This window comes from Dermacentor albipictus, chromosome 4 (genome assembly GCF_038994185.2).
Source record: "Dermacentor albipictus isolate Rhodes 1998 colony chromosome 4, USDA_Dalb.pri_finalv2, whole genome shotgun sequence".
In the NCBI taxonomy this organism is placed as follows: domain Eukaryota; kingdom Metazoa; phylum Arthropoda; class Arachnida; order Ixodida; family Ixodidae; genus Dermacentor; species Dermacentor albipictus.
This window is the reverse complement of record NC_091824.1, coordinates 86,917,872-86,933,877: the sequence shown is the minus strand read 5'-3', so window position 1 is coordinate 86,933,877 and position 16,006 is coordinate 86,917,872. Positions and strand designations below refer to the sequence as shown.

At 46.0% G+C, this 16,006-nt stretch overlaps 1 protein-coding gene and 1 long non-coding RNA gene across 2 annotated transcripts in view; one reads left to right on the top strand and one right to left on the bottom strand.

Annotated features, from left to right (window-relative positions):
* The first annotated feature begins 3,564 nt into the window (after positions 1-3,564).
* Positions 3,565-9,363, top strand: LOC135901190 (uncharacterized). The gene is made up of 2 exons (XM_065430878.2): positions 3,565-3,796; positions 8,809-9,363. The coding sequence occupies exons 1-2, from the start codon at positions 3,680-3,682 to the stop codon at positions 9,100-9,102; spliced, it is 411 nt and encodes a 136-aa protein (XP_065286950.1). The 5' UTR covers positions 3,565-3,679; the 3' UTR covers positions 9,103-9,363.
* A 2,567-nt stretch (positions 9,364-11,930) lies between these two features.
* LOC135901191 (uncharacterized) overlaps positions 11,931-16,006 on the bottom strand; it is a 163,009-nt gene continuing 158,933 nt past the window's right edge. The window contains exons 5-6 of the long non-coding RNA XR_010564036.2: positions 14,692-14,867; positions 11,931-12,352 (exon numbers count right to left, since the gene is read on the bottom strand). This is a non-coding gene — a long non-coding RNA (uncharacterized lncRNA). The remainder of the gene's footprint in view (positions 12,353-14,691; positions 14,868-16,006) is intronic.

The window sequence follows — 16,006 nt, the reverse complement described above, 5'->3', positions numbered from 1 at the left end:
CACCAACGTACGAGCCTGCGTGCGTACGTGCGTATTATGTTTATACGCTATATCCTGCTCACAAACTAGGCCGAAATCCAAGCACAAAATCAGCCGGATGCACAATGTGAGACAACGAAACAACGATGATTGAGCAAGCATAAGGGCGTCACTACTGCGGCATCACCGCGATGGCATGACAACGACTCTATGAAGACTTGTAAGCTTTAATCGTCATCTAGTCGTCACACAAATGACGATGGAATGACGGCATGATTACGTTGGCGTGGTGCCGACCGCACAATGAAGAAGGCATGATGAATTTCATGACAGCTTTCTGTGCGCATCAGAAAACGCGACTGGGTCAACATTAAATAGGGTAAAGCAAAGCCTTCGCTCTGGCTTTCCAACAAAGAAATTACTTACCCGGAAAAGAGCGCGCTCTGAAAGTGTGCATACCAGATCATGCCTTTCATATTAGCGCATGTCCTGTTTCAAAATAAATGAGTTGTAAGCAGCGATTCTTGTGTCTTGTACTCCCTCTCTTTCTCCACGTCTTCTAGCACAAGGAGCATGTCACAATGCATAACCAAATCATCCAAATCACCACTCTCACTGCTTTCACTGTGGGATATTTCACAGTACCTGTGTAGCTTTCCAACTTGGACGTCATTAGTTTAACCTTAACTATCATGAGGTGCGTAGCGGCAGAGCCGAAAGCGCAGTTTCTTTTAAAATGTTCAGTCGCAAATACCTGCAGTACGCAAAGCGATAGCGACGAGGTCACATAATTTCGAGATGCGAGGGAGCGAAAATGCTGCCGTACTTTCTTCTCCGATGACGTGTGACTTATTCCGTGAGTTCATGTTAGCGGTCAGCGCTTCCGCTACTTCTGCAATATATTTGTAACAATTAAACTTATTGTATCTAATTATTAAGCACGCTAGTGATGACAACGTGTTTCAACAATACTATTATGCATATTTTCACAGGCCACAAATTTTGCTAATCCAGTCGCTTCAGATCAGTAAGTTGCTGTTACATTCATTGGCTCGTGAACAATAGGTTATGTAAGCATGTTACATGAGATGGACTTCCACGATTTCATAAAAGATATCCGAAGCATATGGCCGAGGGAGAGATTATTAAAGAGAAAAATCGGTCACATGGTAAGTTTGCAAGAATAAAAAAGAGGACACAGAAGTTTGTGAGACATTGCATTCTAGAGGGAACATAGAGCAATGCTTCGCATCATGTGCAGACGAGGAAAGACACCAAGAAAAACGCGGCCCCTCAGTATTTCACGGTGAAGCTGTTAGCCTCTATAGTTAGCCGGGATTTGTCGTGGTCTACTCACCCAAAATACGGCAGCTGGAAAAGGTGCTTGTGTTTCAGTTTCCGCGTAATAGAATCACGTTGTCTCGTACATTCGAATTACAATCTTATGCAATCATGTCTGCAGGTTATGTTTAGGTCGTACTTTACGAATTTTCTGGCGCACTTTACTTTGAGTACTTCGATAAGTTTAATAATGTACTTGCGCTAGGCGGAAAGCCTACAAGCGCGAGGATGTATGCTGCGCTAACGGTACCGCCACCTAGCGACCGCGGCTGCGTCATCAAACGGCAGCTGGTAAAGGCTCTGTCTTTCACTTTCCGCGTAACAGATTTATGTTTTCTCGTATATTCGAAAAATGCGAAGCTATCATCTCTGCAGCTTGTGCACAGGTCGTACCTTACGCATTTTCTGACTCAATTCACTTTTAAACATGGATTTAGTTCAATAAGGTGCTTCAGCTTGGCAAATGGCCTAGAAGAAAGAGGATGTATGCTGCACCACCACATACGTGCGTGCGTGCGTTAAGTACGTCGCTTGTGGTGGTGGTGCTTGTGTAACTTCGTCTGACGTGGTACTTGTGTGACGTCCGCACCAGCTTCGCTGTACATTCACTTTCGCAGGACGGCATAAAGCTCGATTTTTTTTTTCTTTTTCGCACGAAATTCTAGTTTCAAGATTACTTCTATTGTTACTCATCGCACCTATGTGCCTCTCAAATTTTGAATTTGCTTTACCTTACTTTACTTATTTTTATACGCTTCAAATATCTATATTTATGTTTTATTACAAACTTTACCTTCAAGCAGATGTAGATGTAGATCCTTGTCATATACTGGCAAGTACCCACTCTGGGAGATCGGCCTAGAATAGGGTAGGTCAAAGTGCAAACTAAGAGATCCAAATTTTCTAATACCTAGGTTGGGATAGAAAGACAGAGATTGGACAGCCTGCATGATTTTATGAAAATGGAAATTCTACCAAGAGCATAAAAATAAAACAAGTCAATGGTGAAAGAAAAGTAGCCTTACAATTTTGCGTTGACAGTTTAAATTTCATTGATCCTAAGAGAAAATCCTAGATGGCAGCGCTAAATTTCCTGTAGCTATGTCCAAGTGTAGAGGGACGCAAAGATAGTTCATTTTGAACAGTTAAATATAATCCAAGAAGGTGGCGTGCTGTTTCTAAAGTTCGTTTTCTTAAGCTAATAAATCGTCGACAAGAAATTTAAGAAAGTTCTATAGTCTCATCTTCTCTACACCTATCACGGGAAGAGTGCTAGACCATTCCTGTATAAATAAAAATTTAAAGAAGGTAAACGACAGCGAAGCCTACTAGTGGTTACTTCAATTTTTCTAGATTGACATGAATTACTTTTCTAGGGGTACAATAACTGTGTAAAATTGGAGAAATTTGTTGTATATTGAAATGAGAATTCTCGCAGCACCATTTGCCACCGAAATCTTGCAGCCATGATCAAGGCTGATGTAGGGAGAATTTGAGTGACTGGGCCAACTATCAACGCCTTCATAGCGAATCTGCTGTTTCATTGAGACCAGGCGTGTATGCCCAGATATCCACACTAAATAGATGTTAGTTAAGTGTTGAGGTACGAATGAGTTAAACGCTTGCAAAACCCGAAATTCATTTAGGTGCTATGAGGGAAGTACACAAGGGCAAATAATCAGTTACAAAGACTACATATTCTATTGATGGCCTTAATTCATGAAGGGTCGGGACTAACATATTTCAAGCGGACAAGAAAGATTTGTACAAATTCCGGAAGCCGCAAGGAAAATCACTAATTGATGATAAGGCTAAATATACCAATACCATATTTTTCTTCGTTATTTGTTCTTCGTTGCACCAGTCGTTATGACCACATTTGTTTATTATTTCTATAAATAATCTGGTAGAGTAACACTTAACATGCGGTAACGTAGGTATTTTGCCTTACTTGGAGAAATATCGTCAAATTGTATGCGAAGAGAATTTTCCTCGTCGCAAATGCGCTTTACATCTCCTATTGTATCTTTAAACAGATCGACGAGAGTTTGTACAAAATTAACTTAAGGTGTAAGAAATCTGGCATAATTTATCTTCTCTTTCTTTTCTTTAGTGGTTTGACTGGCTTTTATTTACTCACTCATTCTTGTAGCATTGTAAACGTACCGCCAGATTCTTGGCCATTCCTCGCTGCGGGTATGTGCCTTAGTATGGAAATAATCCTCATCATCTACATACCACATGATTCTTGGCCTCTCCGCCATAGTGGATTGCACCCACTGATCTGTGCCCTTAAAGTAGAGATCAGTGTTTGCACCATTCGACCAAGGAGCAACCAACTAGCCCTTGCACCAGGTCAATGCAGGCACAGGACCCTCCGGCTGACGGCGCGATGCCGGACGGAGTGCGTGTGCAAGACATACGCGTCCAGGAGGCTGACCATGCCGAGGTTGTTCTGCAGGTGCCGAACCAGCAGGTGAGAGTAGCAAGCACTGCGCTGCCTTCTAATTTACCACATGTTGTTTGCAATGCTTTTAAACTCCCTGCCTATCTCACCCCATTTCTCTCTCTTTAATTTGCGATGCGTTTACCCATGATAATGTTTCTTGATTAAATCGAAGCTTTCTTTGCCTCCTCCTTCGACTTTCCCACTGCTGCTGCTGCTGCTGTGGTTGCTACTGTCTCATACACAGCGTCGGGAGGTGGTTCAGAGCGTGAGTATACATGGCATGAGCGAATCAGAGAGGAAAGGCGACGCGAGAAACTCGTTTGGACGCTACTGCGTCGAATATGCACAATGCCCTGTGGAGCACCTTGGGCGTCGCCCCATTAGCCTCTTGACAGCTGTAATTATCCGTGACTCCCTTCAAAGGCACTGCAGAAACTGCAGCGCTTTCCTTTCTGATAAAGTGCGAGTCCAGAGGGGACGTAGATAGATCTGTAGAGAGGAGGGAGGAGAAGAGGCAGTTCCCGTACAAGAGGGGTGGGAGGGAGGTGACGCGAGAAAGCAAGGAAATCCTACTACTATACGACAGCGGTTGCTGTGAAACTGGATAAGCTTAAGTTCAAGGTACGTTACAGTATGACCCTGGTAGTTCTGACAATGAAACGTTATGCAAATATTTCAAGCGGACAAATTACGCAGGGTGTGCAGAAGCAGAAGCCTCGGTAGCCTTTCGGCTTTGACATTGCTAGAGGTCGTGGATTTGATCCCAATCGCGGCAGCTGCATTTCGACGGGGATGAAATAGAAAACGCACGTGGACTTAGATTTTGGGACACATTAAAGAATATCACAGTTTCAAAATTAGTCCGGAGTGCGCCACTAGAGCGTGCGTTACAATCCAAAAGTGGTTTGAGCACGTATAGCCCCGTCATCCAATTCAAGCTTAAGGCTCGTACCGCGATGTCATGTGCCATGTGAGGCAATTACAATGCCCAGCCCTCTCAGAGGTCATGAAATATGGCGCACAACAACGCGTCAAGCAAACACCTCTCTCTGTGTGTTGTGTGTACTACGCAGACAAAGAGCAGGGCTGCATCAAGACGGCAAGTTGGACCAGTTGGTTAGGATTCATTGTAAGGTTTGTTATAGCGCAACACAAGACACGGACGAAAGGAAGGTACTATAAAGCGCCGTGCCGTCATTTCATACATTCCTTTTGTACGTGTCTTGCCTTGCGCTGTAACGAACCTTACTATGAACAGCAGTGCTGTACACAAGGTAAGGTTTAACATCAACTCATCACTCTCGCACTACACTAAACGTTAAAGAAATTAAGCTTTTGCCGTCAGCATCACCACTAATTATCATCAATCAAAGCAACCAGCACAAGAAACTTCGCTTACATCGATTCGCAACGTACGTGGGATCAGCATAATTATTTATGCTTAGGTTAAACATATAAGAAACGAAAGCATGACAAAATTGTGAGCACTCATCGCGAAGTTTAGTATGTGTTTGTGCTAAAGAAATACAGGCGGCGGAATGACTCTACAGATGCCGAGTTTATAAAGTGAAGGATTCAGTGAACATTCACGCTGCTTCTAAGCACAACCAACTTTTCCAGCTAAAATAGCGGGAATAAGTGTTTATCCTGACATAAAACGGGCAGCCACCCAACAATACGAAAATGAAGACGACAGATTATATATAGTTCTGACCAAGAAATGCAGATTCAATATAATGCATTTCAGTGCTCTTCAAGGTTGCATTCAGCACCCAGCTCCCTGCAATGAAAAGCGAAGCGTTTGTCCATATAATCGTTCTTGTTGATGACATCTTTGTCGTTCGCAAGTATGAAATGAACAATATATCGCGCTCGTTCACTGTAGCCGTTGACAGGTAACACATTTGCTTCTTCAAAGATGATGCGTGGGATTCACGTAGGAATTACACAGACTTTACACTTATAGGGCAACTCCGGCGTCTTTTTTAGCCATATTAAGATATTGTCGTTTTCAAATGGCATTGACAGTCCTGTCACCAGCAGTACGTTTCAATTTTCTGAGAAATTCATCCATAATTTTGAATAACTAATAAACGAGATACCGAAACCGAAACACGTAGCTGCTTCTTGTGAAGTCAGGATAAGTTGCTCACGTGAGATCCTACACTACCATATTGTAAACACGCAGAACGCATGCTAAACACGCTGTACACTTGACGCTAATGCCAAAAAAGGGACGCTGATGATGTCTCCTGACGACACAGGGAGCTTTTACAGATATTCCGAACTAGACAGCGGCGATTTCAGCGACGATTTCAGCGACAGTGGCGGTATAGTCTCCAACGTCACAAACACAGGGTGGTCAGTAAAAAGTAAGGAGTCGGGAACGCAACCAATCTTTGAACTTAATTTTCAGCAATATAAATGACTTGCAGCCATATTGTTTGGCGCAAATAGAGTGCAAAAGAGAACGTATATTCACAATTTTATTAAGATTACTGGACATCGAAAATTCGCTGGAGTCGTCCTTTAAAGGCTTCCTATACCGTAATATGAATTTCCCGTTCTGAGCCTATCTTTCACTCCCATAAATTTTGCATGGCACATATTGAACGGCTTAAATCACGTCCTTCAGAAAAATGCTGTCCATGTACAAATTAAAGCGTCTATTTAACTGGCCTATCTTTATTTGGTGCACAAGAAAGTTTTAGTTTACCCGCCATGGTAGCTCAGTGGCTATGATGCTGGACTGCTGAGCACAAGTTCGCGGGATCGAATCCCGGCCACGGCGGCCGCATTTCGATGGGGGCGAATGCGGAAACACCCGTGTACTTAGATTTAGGTGCATGTTAAAGAACGACAGGTGGTCGAAATTTCCGGAGCCCTCCACTACGTCGTGCCTCATAATCAGAAAGTGGTTTTGGCACGTAAAATCTGATAATTTAAAGTTTTAGTTCGATAACCGCGCATAGAACTTGCGCGCTGAGCAGTTGAAATTATCCGACACGTAATAGGTTTACAATCAGGAACTTAAGCTGAACCAGACAGTGGCACAGTAGTTTGGTCCTAATCAAGCTTTGTTCTCTGTAGACTCAAGGAATCTTGTAAGACAGGCATTTTAAACTGTATGACACGAATGGCTATTTCTTTACATGACTTTGCTTAGTACGCACACAATTCACAAAATCAAAGCTGTATTACTCACTTCCAAGGTACTTTAGAAAAGATCTCGTTAGTATTGTATGTTTGCTAAGGCGGCGCGTTAAGACAAATGTAAGCTCGACATGATACAGACAGTGAAAACACATGTCATAGAGATAAGTTCGGAGGCAGCTTGATGCAACGATACAGCACCGAACGTGATTGTGTACTAACAAATAAGCTACACACTTCGCGCGTCCAGTTTCTTCGTTCGTACTCAATGCAGACGCTTCGTATAGGCTACACACTATGCGTGACCTGTTTGCGCCGAGCCGGGATCAGTGCTGTATCACATCACACTACGCGAACCCATCCAAACGTAAACTGTGTTTAAAAGCAGCTGTAACTGTTACATCCTTCATATTCTTTCATTTAGCGCTATGGTTTCTTGACATTGTTTGAAACGCAGCACCTGCGCAGCTGCGCCCTAAAACGCAGCACACGCACAGTCAAGCTCTCAAAAAATGAAGTGCTGCCCATTATTTATGCCGGAATAACTGCTTGTCTGCGTGGAGCGTCGGCGACCTTTGGCTTAACTGCGCGAACGCGCTCGTGCCACTGCTCACGCATTCATGCCACTGCTCACCACCGATGGCTTCAATGCCGCTCATTGTGCCAGTGTTTCCATATGCCAGTGTTCCCATACTGCCCTTCGCGCTGGTGGCACTGCTCGCGCGTTCGTCATCGTCGTATTCCACAGCTGGCTATGATGCCGCTCATCACGCTAACGCTCCCATGCTGCCCCTCCCCCTGGGAATTAAGGCGCTGACGGCACTGGTCCACTGACAGCCGGATTTACGTGTCAAATTAGGCGCCTCAATATATCGTGAAATGAAAACACGTATCGAGCTACGCTGAAATTTCGCATTCGGGAGTATTGTAGCCATCGGACACTTTTTTGATCACACTCATACGACAAAATTTTATACATTTACTCTGGTTGTGTCCAATCATAACGATTGTACTTTGCATAATGCATAAAGGAATTATAACGCTCAACTTGTTCTGCGGTTTTGGGCAGAACCAACTTACATATTCAAAATATCATTGCCTCGTTAAATATAATTTTATTATCAAGAAATTTGCTGATAAAAGGACGAGGAAGCCTCTCCGGTGGATGCAATTCACGGGATGGAAACAGCGCCAAACTTATGGAATACAGCGAAGGAAAGGTGTGCATCTATCTTGGCTGCCACAGTTCATCTTGCGTGCCCTAATTTTTTAATATTTCATTTATGCTTTGTGGTTCACGTCAAATGTACGTCGCAAAACTGTGACTGACGCTCGGCGCACACACATTCATTACCTGACATTTTTTTTTGCAATGGGGCCTACTTCTCATACTACCACCTAACGTTATTACAGCCCCATAGTAGCTTTTCGGAACAGCGCCTGGGTTGTTCTTATTTATCGCGTAATTCCTTCAGTCAACCTATACTATAGCACTAGAAATTATACAGATATTTACATCCTTTCACAAGCACACATTGGACTGCTGACTGTTTATTCTAGCGCACTATTTGAAATATACGACAAGGAATTAAACTAGTAGTATTAAGGAGTGCGACGGGTCTAAGATGTTCCAGTGGCCACAGGCGATCTCTGTAAGCCGATACAGGACATAACCTGCAGAGATAACTGCACTGCGTTGCAAGGTCGCTGAAAGCAATTAATATCCAGTGTAGATGCCACTTGTTCTGACTGCAGATTAATTGCATTCTGTCGATGCCGCCTTCGCTGGAAACATTTATTCCCAGCAGCGCTCCCCGAGCGAAACGAGCCTGCGCGCTCGGTCCTCCAAGCTCTCAATTCTTGTTTGAAATGTTTGTTGCGTGCAGCGCCTTCCCCACCGGTTCAAGAGGAAGCTTGTCGTGTGCGTCATGTTCCTGGCCATCGTCGCAGCCGCCACGCTCACGCTGCACTCGTTCCCCGAGCGCGCGGAGCACACCGTGCACCACGCAGGCTCCTCCGACTCGGCAGCCACGCCGCAGACCGCGAGTAACGCCGAGCGTCACACCGACGCCGCCGTCGTTCCCGGTGCCGGTGCTGTGGTCGCGGCGGACAATGCTCCCGAGTCCGACGTGGTCACGCAGGGCCCGTTCGAGTGGCCTCCACTTCTACAGCCTCTCTGAGTGAACAGCTGCGCGAACAGCCTCTCTTCGTGCACGATGTGTCGTTACTTGTTCTGCTTCCGTGGCGTTCACTCCTCCGGTTTAAGTCTGTGGCTGTCTCGAATTTCTGTGTGTTATTGTCTTCGGTATTATTCCTAAAGAGCCGGTGATTGCCACCCAAATAACTGCCGTGGCTAATCATTCGATGAGAGGTCTGAAAGAAAGTATTTGAAGAATCGTACTCATGATTCTGCAAAAAAAAATATATAACAACCGAGGACACTTAAGCACTTCTTGTGAGCTGTGAAAGCGAAAGCATTAATTTTAAGTTGAACGCCGCTGAGCGCTCCTTCGAGACATGCACTTCTCGCGGGAGGTGAACGCATTGAGACGTTTTACCAACGCCTCCTAGATAGCACAAGGCCGGTGCATTTCAATACGTGACGTCATGCTGCCTTGCCCGACTGCCATAGAATCTAATAGGGACGCTCCCGAGTAAGCCTTGGTTATTTTGAAGCCGCCGCTTTCGTTACAAGGAGCTTGGAAATGGAATTTTCGGTCCAAGTAGCATGATGTCATGAAGCAGAGCGCACACGCCTGCTGTCTAGGAGACACTGGTTTAGCCAACGTTACTAGACTAGCTTAGTAACGTTGGGTTTAGCCCAGTGGGTGAGGCACTCGGTTCCTGAGCGTAGGACACAGGTTCAAAATTCACTAGCACCAACGTTTTACCTTTCGAATTTACTCCGTCTCTTTTTATACGTCATTTCTTGATAGCGATTGCCGAGGCGAAGTTACAGCGCAGGCGAGACCTTGCACGGACTAAGAACGCGAGTATAACAGAGGCTTCAGAGAATGACGGTCACGTGGCATAGCTGCGATGCTCTTTTCCCCGATGCACAACCCCTGGCGCTGGAGCACTTGTTTCCTTTGGCCTGCTCTGCACCGTCGAAGCGCACACGTGCCCTGGCGTCGCAGCCAGTGGCACTTTGGATGCCGTTTCGCTTGTACAGACGTCGGCTTTTTCGCTGAATGGGACGTTTGATGCTTTCACCTGAAGAACCGCTGCACTCAGTGCCATGGTTTATGCATGCTTTAGGCGTGCATAGTTTAGGTAACTTACCGCTGCGTTTCGTTAGGAGTTTGTGGACATTTAAAGGAAGACTGAAATGTTGGTGGTGTTCGCGACATATTTCTTTATGGTGCAATATTAGACGCGGTCTGGCAAGCACGGAAAACCATTTCATGGTTGGTGGGTGGGTTAGGCAGACGCAGATTTGTATTTTGCGCAAGCTCGTGCAGGCATAGCGCACTATTATAGCTATATCAAAGCTTCGCAGCAGATTTAGTATGTCAAAAATGGTATACCTTTATTGGACGCTGCGCTGCAACTCTTAACATGCGATGCCACTGTACAAATAAATACCCGCCGTGGCAGTCGCATTTCTATCGGGGCGAAATGCAAAAACGCCCCTGTCCTGCGCATTATGGGCACACTGAAGATCCCCTGGCGGTCAAAATTAATCCGGAATCCCTCACTGTGGCGTGCCTCCTAACGAAATAGTGGTTTTGGCACGTAAAAACCCAAGAATTCAGTTCACTTTACGAACACTACCCGCACTACAAACAATATGGGCACAAGCTTATTGGCAATATGGCTTAATAACTCAAACGGATGCAATGACAAAGAAGTGATTAAGGTACTAGCTAAAAATTGCACGCCTGATACTCGTGTCAAATTTAAATACGCCCGCGCATTTTCGTATATCTCTCATTTTAAAACATTTCTTACAATTCCGGTAATAACTTGAACATTTTAGCTCACTTTGATGTAGCTCTACTATCCTTGACACGATTATTCACACTTCCTTCACTGCCATCAATAAAGGACAAAATTAAAGGGGCCCTGAACCACTTTTCATCGAAGTGGTGAAAGACATTTGAAGTAAAGATAGGCTATTTCAGAACCACTTTGCCGCAAAAAGTACTTAAATGCGTTCAGCAGAAGCTCACTTTAATGCAGCTCTACTATACTTGACACGATTATTTAACACTACCTTCACTGCCATCAATAAAGGGTAAAATTAAAGGGGCCCTGAACCACTTTTTATCGAAGTGGTGAAAGACATTTGAAGTGAGCATAGGCTATTTCAGAACCACTTTGCCGCAAAAAGTACTTAAATGAGTTCAGCAGAAGCAGAGTTATCGGCGATCAAAGACGGGCTCAGCTGTGCTTCCCTCCTCCTCCAATGCCTTGCACTGCGAAGGCTGGAGACGTCACCGTGGCGCGCTGTTCAAATTTCGTCTTTGGTGCCTATGCCGCGCTAAACGTAAGCCAAACGCAGCTGTCCTCAGAGAGCTGCAGTGCGCTTAGCCAATGGACTCGTGGCGGCACCTCGCGGCGGCCGCGGTGTAGCCGAGCGCAGCGACCAATAGCAGCCGCGTATTGGAGTGTGCTTTATGAGGAAATAAAGCACACAGAAAAGAGCGAGGAGCATGGGATTTTTGAGACGACGGCGTTTGAGAAAAAGGTGACTTCACGCTCCGCTTGCGAGCTCCACGGACCGCGTACGACAGTAGAAGTTGGCTGAGATGTTCACAACAGCGTATGCTACCCGCGGACTATGTTATTTCACAAGCCCGAGGGCTTGTTCAGGGCCCCCTTAAGAGCCACGCAAGCCCGTTTTCATTGAACCGATGTGATCTTCTTACAAATACCCACTCACAATATGCTAAGTTGACTTCATGTAGTGGTTGATGTTCCACTAGAGAAAAAAATAACTCCGTCCTCAAGATGAATACATTGTATGATACTGAATCTCGCTGTAGCAAATCACCAAGAGCAAACATTCTGATTCCTTGCCCCGTTTATTACTCTAAAATTAAAAGAACTGGGCTATACTTGAACCAGCAAAGGTGAACCAAACTAAGCATTGTATTTTTAAATACAATGAAGTCAAAATTAGTATAATTAAGTGTTAACACTCAGTCATGATGGGTCACGGACGCGAGATCTTCGACGCCACGGTTCCGGGTCGCCGATCACCGAGCTGGTGTCGTTCCCTTGCGCGTTGTCGTCTGTGGAAGATAACATGCGAGCATCGAGAGTGTTGACGTGAGTTCCCCCGGTCACAGCTTCGGCGCCGCTCTCTGAAGTTTCGAGCGCCATCGCGGCACGGCTTCCCAACAGAGAGCCGAACAACAGCGAGGCCACGATGGACGAGACCATCAGGAACATCACTACCGCCGCCGGTACCAGGATGAGTCTGGACTGCGCAAAGCAAATAACATCACATAGGGAACCAGCGCTGAAACTTGGCTTGCCAACCTGATGATAATGATTATGTTTATTGGCATCTCCTTTAAAATGAGGCGACGACAAATAGTGACCTAGCCTGCTTGGTTTATTCAGGTTTCACTGCATCTATCGCGTCTAGTCGTTGGCATAACTGATCCAGATCTTTCGTGTTTCATATTTAAAAGATCTATATGACACCAAAATCAAAGAACAAATATTTATCAGGGAAACCGGGCTCTGAGTGAGATCACTCAACTGGAAGAAAAAACTGGTCGCGGGACGCATGGAAGTAGCTATTCCTGCAAAAATTACAGTTGCGAATACAAATTCTTCCGCGGCTCTGTTTATCGCCTACGGTGTCAGGTCATTACCCAGAAAGCACTAAAACAGGATACCAATGTGGTCACATGTTGGACCTACACTGGCTCTGATTCCTGCGGTGCTAGTGGGGGCGTGCATGGCTTGCTTCCCACGTATTTGCTATACGCAAGAGATGCCTTATGGTGAGTGTGTTGGTGCCGAACGAAAACAAAAACGAAAGAACAAAACAACATTTCTGACCGGAACGATAACATAACGGAAACGTCATTCATTATTCTGTTTCGGAGTGAAACCGAAATATTATTTTACTGGTTTTCAGTTCAATGGGAAAGTCGGCTATTCGAAATCACCGAAGTCAGGCTAAGTGAGTACTATAGCGTGTACCTCAGGGGTCCGAATGAGCGCGTATCTCAGGCAGGGATAGCCCGAGCGATAGCCGGCCGAACGCTCCTCTAAAGCAGGAGACACACGGTACGATTCGGCGTCCGATCCGACGTGCGGCGCCTCATGCTCCGACGTGCGGCATACGATGACTCGGGACACACGGGGCGTGCATCCGAAAAATTGAGCGGCGCGTAAGCTCCGCGCAGATCCAGCCCTCCAGCTTGACTTCAGAGCCACGTCGAGAAACGCAATAGAAACAACTCTGCACAACACTGCGTCGCTTTACGCGAACACTGCCAATAACGTTATGCCCCTGCGAGTGACAGAACACTTCACGACGGCGCGTCGTCCCCGCTAACAGCCAGCGATAGGGCCGGTAGGCCTAGCTAGGCAGACGCCGCGGCCGACGGCGCTTACGATCCAACCCGAGCTCGTTGAAGGGCGCTTATGTTTGCCAAAACAATTAACACTGTACACTTAGGTGGCCCGTAATTAAATACAATTGCTTTACTCGACGTAGTCGTTGCGAAGGGCAATCGTGCAAGCAAAGCGAGCAGCCTCGCTCAGACGGTCGGTGTGTGCTGTCTGCCCGCGAAATGCCCTCGCGTCGCGTTTCCTGATCTCGCCAGTAGATTAGTCCTAGTGTACTAGGCGTTGCTTTGAATAACAGGCACACGTCGAGATAATTTTACTGAACTGGTAACTATTTCGTGTCGGAAACGAACTGCAGCAGGCAAGGAAAAAAAAAAACACTGCGAGAAACCGGCCAGCCAGCGCCGCCTCCGTAGAGGGAACGTCACATGCCAGCCGCGCTGTCATTGGCTGCGGCCAGACGACGGTGCGGTTGTCGGACGCGTCGGAAGATGAAAATCTGCCCGGTTTGTCGCACGCCGGACGTCTGATCCGGCGCTTCGGCTCGGCAAAACACCTCGATTCCGGCTGCCGTTCCGGCGCGTCGGACGCCGGATCGGACACCAAATCGGACCGTGTGTCTCCCGCTTAAGCCTGTCGCTCGGTGCACTAGCAGATCGGCATCGTAGAAAAACCCAGGGCTTGCGCACTGAAGAGCTTATCTTTTCGTTTTCTACGGGTACATCGCTTTGCTACATAAGTTTTATCGTTCAATTGAGTTTGTTTTATCGGAACAGCCGACTCATATTTTGGCGAGTACACTCGATAAGGTGCTGCTTATCAGATCATCACCCGTACCTTGATTCGAGGCAATGAGCATCATCTCTGAATTCTCAATTCACTTATTGAGAAACATAACTACTATCTTTTTATTGTTGCTTTGCTTCGAAAATTTTTGCATGCGAAAGAAACCGTTATGAACCGTTACGGATCCTTTTTTTTTTCGTTCTGGAGCAGCACCCTAACGGAACTTTTTCAGTGGAACGAAACTAAAACAAGAACGAAAAGAAAAACATTTCGTTCCGACACGCTGCTAGTGGCACCGTTGTCGATAGTCCTAGTTCTGGCCTAAGATCTGCATATTTTGGGCTTTACAGACACCTCTGCTATACAAGGCAAGCATGTGACACTAATTACCGGAAATACTCTAGCATGGCGCCACTGATCGCACGCGTCCCATAATTGCTGTCGCATACCTGACGCCCTGGACGGTCTCGAGCTGCGTCACTTTCCGTGCGAGTTGGCAAGGCCTCGGCGCTAATGGGAAGCATCCCAGTCCAAGAATCCCAGGGGGGAGACCAACCGGAAGAAGTCGAAAACATTTGCCGGGAGTGTGTGCCCTCGGATGGACTCCGTACGAGAGGCCTTCCGCCTATGACGACAGGCCACAGTAGCGCGTTATTAAAAAAAAAAAATGATGGGGTTTTACGCGCCAAAACCACTTTCTGATTATGAGGCACACCGTAGAGGGGGACTCCAGAAATTTCGACCTCCAGGGGTTCGTTAACGTGCACCTAAATATAAACACACGGGCGTTTTGGCCCCCATCGATATGCTGCCGCCGTGGCCGGGACTCGATCCCGCGACCTCGTGCTCAGCAGCCCAACACCATAGCCACTGAGCAACCCCGGCGGGTAGCAGCGGGTTATGGAAATGTAAAACAGAAACTGGCGAAGCCCTAAAAGCCGAAAGCTTGCGCGTTCGGCAAAATGTGTAGTGAGTTATTCAAGGAAAGAAAGTAACGATGAGCAAGGAAATCAGTCATACAGGGGCCCACTCTTCAAAAAATTCAGTGTTTCCGCCATAAAAAAAAAATCCCCTTTACACACATCTCTGATAGCAGTATGTGGATCTGCGTCTCCTTATCCGCACATTCACAAATGTAAATCTAGTAATGAAATTTCTGAATACTTTGATGAAAGCCGAATTCCAATGCCAATGCGGCAACCTGAAAGGTGCTGGCCATGGGTGGCTATGGGCTATGGCCAAAGCTTTGTTTCTTGAAACTTTGATTTGGGCGAGTTGTATCACAGCTATTTAAAAGGCGCAGCGCGACTGAGACGCCGACAAAAAAAAAAAAAACCGTCGACGCTTGTGATGTTGTTTGTGTTTCTTTGTCTCTGTGCAAAACGCGCTGCACCTTTTGAATAGCTTTGTCTCATGGTCATCATCCTAGCCCTGTCAGAAAAAATTCGATAGTTGATGGTGTAAAATGAAACTTTTGGTGACATTTTGTGGCAAATAAAAATGACGACACGAAAACATTGCGAAACAGTAAACAGACGGCCCAGAAAACTGCGTTAAATAAACTTTCATATCTATCACTGTTGAACTCTCGCTTCAGATATTTCGGTACGCACCACCTGGTCAGAATTATTACACGGTTTTCAACTGTGCTTTCTATAATCACAGGTAGCTTGCTGTCGTGTGCAGCAAAAGGAAATAGAGCCTCAAATGTATGGCTGTTAGCAATAGGGGACAATTCCGCATTTAGAAGGCGCAAAATGTTTT

What these genes read in the sequence shown, in the direction of transcription:
- LOC135901190 (XM_065430878.2), top strand. Translation starts at nt 3,680, where the DNA reads ATGCAGGCACAGGACCCTCCGGCTGACGGCGCGATGCCGGACGGAGTG. An exon ending in TGCAGGTGCCGAACCAGCAG is followed by an intron (nt 3,797 to 8,808) that starts GTGAGAGTAGCA and finishes TGTTGCGTGCAG; the next exon opens with CGCCTTCCCCACCGGTTCAA.